We start from the raw sequence: 8,435 nt of genomic DNA on the forward strand, positions 1-8,435 counted from the left end.
AGCTCCCCGGTCCCGAAAGAGGAAGTGGCGCCGTCGAAACAAGGGTGAGATGGGGCGGCCTCTGGCCGTGCCCAGCCTGGGGTGAGGCGGTTGCTCCAGTTCAATGTGACAGGTTTAATATGCGGGAGGAGCTGCTCGGTGTGTGCGCCTGTCTGCCTGGAGCGGAGTTGCTTTGTTCGGTTCAGCTTCCCCTCTCTCTGCGTACCTGCTCAAGCACAGGTGACAGCAATAGGTCCTGGCTTGTTTTCTGAATGATTTTGTTTGTCACCCTCCTCTAGTGCAGCTATTTATACTTATAATGGATTTTACATTGAACCTCTAGGACAAGAATAGAGACTGTTTCTGGAGCGTGTATAGGATCACTTTGATGGTAACAGTGGTGTGATTTTAGTATTTATTGCATGTGTATTCACTTAAGATTGCTGAGGCTTAAATAAACATTGTGTTTAAACACTGTAGCTATTCTTACTGCACTCTCACTGCACATCTCCATTTGTGTGTATCTTCACTTTGTTTTTCTCTTTGCGCTTCTGCATTGCATGAGATTTATTTTCTTTCTGTGGTTCTGTGCCACAGCATTGCTCTTTGTCCTTTCCACGTACATGCTTTTCAAACAATTACCTTACAGTCCTGCTTTTTATGATCATTTCCAATCTGATATTTTTGTTTCTAGGCTCTGTGTTACGTGGCAGTTTCAAAGTTTCTTGCTAACTATGCTCAGTCTTCTTTGTGCTTAGTTATCTCACTTTAAAGAAGCCAGAACTGACACACACACAGGTGTAGCTGGTATCTGTTCTTAATCTAGGTTGGTTCTACAAATACAGCTCTTGGATAAAACAACTGTCATTTACTAGCAAATTAAAATGAGTTGATGTAGGGTTTTTTGCATGTAGTTACAGCTTCAGAATTTATGGAGCACTTTTTATAGGTGCAGAGTTGCATAAGCATTTTTTTCTAAATACAGACCTGACTGTTGGGACACATAATTACTAAGTTAAGGATAGACTCAGTGACAGTGTGGTCTTGACACTTTGAAATATAACCCTGGATATTGAATAAGAACCATGTTGAAATATCTCTGAGAAAATACTTAAAACCTCTCTCATTACTGATGTTGAAAGAATATTACAGTTGCCCAGATCACAACAAACTGCTAAAATTTCTGTTAAGAATGAGGCACAAGTGTGGTTTCCAGACATATTTGAAGGCGCAGCCTGCGTTGTTGCCATTCTGACTGGCAGCTTCAAAGTGTAACTATGGAAAATTTGATATGCTGGTGGTACTAGAAAAGGCAAATGGGAAGGCATTAATTGGAAGAGATTGTCTGTCTTTAGGGGAACAGTTCAAGAGGTTTATGCTTAAATGCTATGATAATATGCTGGAATACATCCTATTACTAGAGCTGTACCCTGTGAATAACTTAAAGTTGTATTCCTTATTTCTTGTTTAGAAACTTCACGTGGCTTTTTGGTTTTGTTGCTGTGTTTAGTTTTTTTTGTTGGTTTTGGGGGTGGTTTTTTTTTAAAGCTGTTTCAGTGAAATATTTTTCATTGATTGATTTAAACTGTCGTATACACATATGAATGCTGTTGAACAGTGTTTATTTTTCGAAGTATAATATGTGTCTTTCAAACGACCTTTTGGTGTAAATTGCTACATTGTCATAGTTTTGAAGTATATAGGATTGTGTAATAAGAATGCATATGTATGCTGAACTCTGTTGGGAGTGAAACTGGTAGTGCTGATTCCTTGTCCTGTATTCAGTTCCTTTGGGAGATTCAAGGGCAGATGTAATTTTGTGTTTATAAACTGTAACAGCACCTTGAGTATGCAGAATCTAGACGTACGTATTAAAATGCCGTTTTTCTTTTTACTGTGTCAACTTGATGTGCAGTGCTAGTGTAAGTGATTTTGGGGGAGGCACAAACTGATGATGAGTTAAACCCTTCAACATTGTACTGACTCCTTCGTGTAAATAACAAGCAACCTACAACCCTCCACCACCCCCAAACTTATGTATAGAATTATTGAAAGATTGTCAGCTTTTTCATAAGAAATACAGAAAGTTTATCGACGGTTTCGATTTGAAAATGAGAAAAATCTGTCCGACCTTTTTTATTAAATATTTCTTTTTAGCTATTTGGTATACTCTCAAAAATTGAGAAATTGCCAGCGGTATTGGATGCTGGAAGGCATATCTGTGTCACTGCTAAGAATGCTGTGAAACACAAAGGAGACAGTCTGCTTTCATGCTGTGCTGTAAAATCTTAATTTCTTTCTTTTGTCTGCTTGTCTGATTATTTTAACCATAATTTTAGTCAAGACAATACATTTCGTCACTAGAATGTATAGACAGAAACAAGCTGGACTGTTATTAGCTAAAATGTTTGTAATTGGAAGGTATATTTTTTTCTTTCCTATCAAGGAAATAATCTGGACTTAATTTTTCTTGTTCAGGTTCTCAAACGGATAAAGATATAAACAGTTACAAATTAATTTCTAAAACCTTTTTGCAAATGTTTGTTTAATACTCCAGCTTCAGGGAACTTGACCAAGTAGTATTTTTTTGTTTTAAGATCTATACTTTGAAAGTTAAGACCTGAACTAACTAAATATAACAGTAACCACAGATGGAATTGTTCCTGTGCGTTTAACTTTGCATTGAATCATTCATCTTATGGGTCCAAAAATATACTCCAACTGCTTCAGGCAACAGGGTGACAAAACTAGTATGTACATATTTTTTCCATGCTCAGAATCTGGTTTATTAGTGCTTGGAGCCATGATATTTCTTCTAAAAACACACAAACAGAAAAATCCTTTGCAGTTAAGTGTGAAATTGAGGAAAAAATGGAGGTTAAAAAAATGTCAGGGAATTAATGTTTTTCTCCGAAATTCTATTGTAGGAAAAAAAAAATATTTAGAGGTGTTCTGAATATAAGATATTTTGAAGTAAATGTGAGAGATTGGTTTTTGTTTGGTTTGTTTTAATAGAGAACAAACACTCCTCATTACTTTTGATTTAATATAGCTCTTGTTGAGGCTTTTTTTGGGTAGTCAGGAGATTTCTGAATTAAAAGTAGGAAGCAAAGTAACTAGGTTATATAAAAGCATATTTCTGGGAGGGGAGAAAAAAATCAGCTTTTATATGGACAGTTTTCTGTGGTGGGAAGCCGTGTTCTTTGCTGTGGAAAGGTAGAATGCTGACTATAAAACTGATATTAGCCATTGACTTCAGAAGTTTTCATGAGCCCTATTCACTTGCCCCATTTTAAGTAGAGCTTGTTTGCAATTATTGTCTGTTATAAACCTGTATGTTACAGTAAGCTTTTTCAAGCAACATACTTTGCTTAAAATGGAGTTTAGTTCAGCCTTAGCAACAAAAATATATTAGAATAAATTAGTTCAGTCTGGCACTGACATAGATATGTACAGTCAGCTCTCGTAACTGTGGTGGCGGCATTGTGAGATATGTGCCTGTCTTTGCATGCTACAGTTGTCAGCAATACATGAAAACTCGCAGACTGGATGTGTTTGTCCTAGGAAACAATTATTTTGCAGAAGCTAAAACTGACGATTGTCTTGGTGAGGGGTGAGCTGGTAGCAGCCTTGCTTCTGTCTTAGAGAAAACAGGAATGATGTGTGAAGATGTTTAAGAAATACTACTTCTTACACTGGAGGTGGTGGCGGCCTGCAGGAGCATATTGTGAGCAGCTATGATGAGGGTATCACTTGAGGAGTGTGGGAGAAAATAATCAAAGAAGCTTTTCAAGTGTTACACCAACATTAGATCAGTGGTCAGAATATGGGAGGCAGTTTGGTAAGTGGTATAGTCTGAGAGTATTTGTTTTAACCCTCTTTTAGGCCACTGAGTAATATCTGTAATAGGCAGGTAGGTGCACAGTAGTAGATTCAGTGTCTGTGGAAAAAGGGGGATCATCTTGTGTTGGATTGATAAGTGTATCTTAGATGATGAATTGGGTACGTGTGTAAGATGCCTGTTGGGCTGTGAAAATAATAAATTGGTATTAGAAATGTGCCCATCAGAAATTAAAGCTTTAAACTTTGGAAGCGTTTTTTCCCAAAAATGCACTTTGACTTGGAGGAAGCAACTCGAAGGGATCTGTCTTTCCTAATAGCAAATGAGCAGATGTTATGTAGTTTAGCAGACATTGTAATCTACTGGTTTTTCCCATGTATTTGTATTTTATTGAAATGTTTCCTACTATCTTTTCCTCGCTGTTCACATCCCCATGTTTTTTTAATCCCTTTATTAGTATTTGTAAGTTGTTATTACCAAGTACCTCAGTCATATATACATAAAATAAATACTTTTTTAAAAAAGTGTCTGAAATCTAATTCCCAACAGTTGATAAATTTTTATTGCCTCTACCTTTCTCTCACATCTTAAGTGTTTTAGATAAAAGAAAGTCATGTTGAGTATCTGTCAAGGTTGATTATAATGTCACCAGACTAGCATAAATTTCAGAGATTGTTCTGTAAGTATGGAATTTTACTCCAGATAGACTAATAACAACATTGCGCAACATTCAGAACAGTATGTCTTGTGGCAATTAATTTTTCAAGCCATGGCTTGGGTATAGGCTGGAATTCTGTGCATCTAACCAAAATTTTGAATAGCATCTAGAAATAGGCAGTGGAGCCATAGTAGAGCAGAAGTTAAGGATGTTCAGGTCTGGAAGAATTTACCCATAAAGAGAAGTGCTGCATTCTTTACAAAGTAAGTGCAATAATTGTCTATATGAACAGAAGAGTTCCTAGCTGATCTTCACTCATGAAAGGCAGGGATCCAAATTGCTAGCGGTTTACTGGACTATTTATAGTGCAACACTGCCTGAAATAAGGTAAAACACAGCTGGTGGACGTGTTAAAGTGTCAAAATCACTTTCAAACTTTGTACTTGGCAAGTTAGCCTGAATAGAATAGGTATTAGAAAAGAACTTTTCTTAATCTTTGAAAAGGCATTACTTCTAGTCTGTGAGCCATCTTGGGAGTTGATGAAGGAAAGAGTAGCTAATTGAATCATAATAGAATAATGTTCTTTTTTCACCCTGCTGTTATTTCATTTGACTTGGTGTTTGTAATGTATCACATCTCTTTGTGTGCGAAATGGGCATATCAGTTTCTTGCTTTTTGAGGTGAACTAGTAAAGCTAGCATTTGCCTGTCATCTTCACAGTGTACAAAGGGTGGATGACAGTACTTAGGAAGAAGATTTTGCAAATAGTAGTGTATTATTAAACAAAAAGAGGAAGCACACATTTTCAGATAACATGTTGAAGTTGATGTTAACCCATGCACAGCTTTTTAAGCTGTGAATATTGGGTACTAGTAACTGGTGGAATTAGTACTCATGGGTCTGTGAAACGTTCTTTGCCAGGTGTGTTTTTTGTAATTTGTGTAGATGTGGTTTTAAGTGTTGTTTCGCGTATGTTAAGTTAAATTTTTTCCCCCCAATAATTTCCTTTGGAGGACGTAAAACCAGATTTAAGTATTGCAATTTAAGACCCTTCCACCTGAAATGCAATGTGAATGCAGCTGTTGCATTCATTTCCATGTGCCCGTTTAATGCTCGGCTAGTATTTGTAGCAACTAATCGTATTTTGTGTGCTTTAATTCAAAGCCTAACTGTTGTTCTCTAGTCTGTCATACATAGTGTGTACAGAAACCTGCAATATGTCTAAGAGCATCTAGCTCTCTTTAGCTGCTGTTTGATGTTGGCTTCTGTTGAAGTTGTCATCCCAGAGTACATGCAGTTCTGCTGAGTGCTAGGTCTCTTTGTGTAAATTTCCTGGAAATACTTGATTTTTATTTAGGGTGATTTGGTGGTTTAACTTTGCCAACATTGATCATTATGTATGCAATCGGACAACAGGACAGGTGACAGAAGTGCAGGTGTGCTTTGGGTATTTCCCTTCTCCTGTTTCTGTCTCAGGAAAGGGATAGTTACGTGTGCAGCCTGTATTTCTATAATAAATGGGCTTTGTGGTCTTTTTAAAAATACTAAAAAGATAAAAAATAAGGCAAGTCAGTCTCTCTGTAAACTGTGCTTTCTGTCATCCAAATTGGCAAAATTACTTGAAGAAAACAACCTGTTGTGCTTCAGTGTATGTTTGAGATATGACTTAAAGTGCTACCAAAAAGTACTGGCAAAGAAACTGACTGATACAATGCAAGGGAAAAGGTTCCTCTTCAGACTTGTAAATACTTTGAGAAGTCTTAGGTAAGGCTAGCTTGTTGCTTATTGTTAAGTGTATGCATACTCTTTTACAGGATTGAAATTTTAATCTGTTTATCCAAAAGGGTGATGTTTAGAAAATCAGAAATTTGTGTGTGAGGCTTTCAGAAGCCAAACTTGAGAAGCTTTATATCAAGGAGTTGTGGATATATGCAAATTGAAGAAGCAGGCAGAGCTCAACAGCTGACGTTTTTCCATGGGTGTTTGGAATTGACTACCTAGTGTGTAACATGTGGAGTAACTGAGAATTATACCAGTAACCCTGCAGCATCTGTTGCTCCACATGTATAAATAGGTGTGTTATACACAAGGAATTCGTCTTCATATTTGACTGTCTGTCCTGGATAAACAATAGCGTTCTGTGTTTGCTGTGGTTATAAATCTCCCGGCTGTGTGCTTGACTCCTGTAGTATATGAAGTAAAGCCTTTCATAAGGTATATGTCAGAGCTAGTAGAGAACAGGTAAGAGGATACAGTAAGGGAGAAGTTTCACCTACAGGACCAATGTATCACTGCCATTTCTATTTTTCCAGTGAACCCAGTGTTTTGACACTGCTCTGCTACATGACATTGAAATTCCTGAAATCATCAGATGTGGTTCACTTCTTGTTGACAGCATGGAACTGTTGAAACAGTGTGCAGAAGTTATCAGAGAGATTGTCAAGTGATCATTTCTGAATGCATACCTTCTTACCTATAACGTTTATGAAATTTTTTGTCTTACTATGGCAACTTAAAGTATCATTACTGCATTACTGTTTGACTGTCTTGTGAATTTGTGTATATGGCTAATTTCTACAATATTATTAACATTTTGTATGTTTAAATTCAGTCTTGTGCACATGTCCACACTTACGGTACTAGAACTTTATAGTTAAGTAAATCTGAGCTTGACTAGAAAGGTCCTTTCCCATTTCAGGGAAAGATGAGATTAAAAGGTGACTGTTTTAAACCTTTGAAATAAGTTTTCTGTATTCTAGGTCATCTAGTATTTTATTTAAAATAACTCTGCCATCTAATTTAGATGTAGTATTTGTTTTGAATGCATTGTGTGTGTGTGAAAATTTGCTGTGTATCTCAAGTTGTAAACTACAACTAAGTTTGCATTTTATTATACATTTTGGAACATTGCCACTTTATGAAAGCAAACAAAAAAATGCACTGACCTTATTTTTTTCTCGTATGTAAATTGAATTGAACAAGCAGCCTTAAAATAACATTTTGCAAATATATATTTTCAGTTATTGGCAAACTGTCTTATAATAGACCTTTACATGTATATGGGTTTTGCCTGAGAGTAGCCTCCAGTCTACATCTAATAGATAAATGTTGAAAAATATTGTCTAATTCATTTTAAATAAACACATTACATATCGTTATTGAAAAGAAAAAGATCTTGCAGATGCTCTAGAAGAAGGAGGCTGTGATCTTGAAACTGTGAGAAACATCATTCAAGGAAGGCAGTTGCCTGCTGATCAGAGGGCCAAAGTCTGGAAGGTAGGTATGAGCTTAAATCAAGAAGCAGGAAATACTAGAAGTTGTGTTTGTTTTGAGGTAAATTATTTAATTACTAGGCATCTCTACAGAAGAGCTGTGGTACTGGAATTTTTATATGCATGTTATATTGATTGAGTTTTAGAATATTCCTCTTTATTGAGTTAAATTATTGAGCTCAATAATTGAGGAACTACAAAAGGACACTAAAATGTTTAAGAGGGTTTTCTGTTTTTATTTTCAGATTGCACTTAACGTTGTAGGAAAGGGGGACAGCCTGGCGTCCTGGGATGGCTCTTTAGACCTACCAGAACAGTGTGTAATTCATAAGGATTGCCAGGAGTTAATTGGTAAGTTCAATTATGTTTAGATCACCTATGTGAAAATTTCTGTACTCTCCGTTGGTTTTGGGCTTTGTTATTTCGATTAAATAACCTGAATGATGTTAACAGTTTGGAGGAAGCTTTGAGGAGGAAGATGAGAGAGCAGAGAAAATCAGAAAAAAAATCATAAGAAAACAGTATCTTGTCTGTACTCTGACTCTGAGACAGGTGACGTTGTGGAAATTTAAAGTATTAGGTTGTGAGTGATAGTTTGCTAGGTCAGAGCAAAATGGCAAGAAAGCCTCATGGGCTGAAAAAATATTAATTTTTTCCAAGCTCCATCTTTTAAACCAGACACTC

At 36.4% G+C, this 8,435-nt stretch overlaps 1 protein-coding gene across 1 annotated transcript in view; it reads left to right on the forward strand.

The window, feature by feature from the left end:
• Positions 1 to 7,645: 7,645 nt before the first annotated feature.
• The window catches only part of TBC1D23 (TBC1 domain family, member 23), a gene marked incomplete at its 5' end in the record, with an annotated part of 22,720 nt that continues 21,930 nt past the window's right edge, over positions 7,646 to 8,435 (forward strand). The window contains 2 exons of the mRNA XM_010085002.1: positions 7,646 to 7,755; positions 7,997 to 8,102. Of these exons, the coding sequence (XP_010083304.1) occupies positions 7,646 to 7,755; positions 7,997 to 8,102 (216 nt within the window). The remainder of the gene's footprint in view (positions 7,756 to 7,996; positions 8,103 to 8,435) is intronic.

This window comes from Pterocles gutturalis, unplaced genomic scaffold (genome assembly GCF_000699245.1).
Source record: "Pterocles gutturalis isolate BGI_N339 unplaced genomic scaffold, ASM69924v1 scaffold26285, whole genome shotgun sequence".
Lineage (NCBI taxonomy): Eukaryota > Metazoa > Chordata > Aves > Pterocliformes > Pteroclidae > Pterocles > Pterocles gutturalis.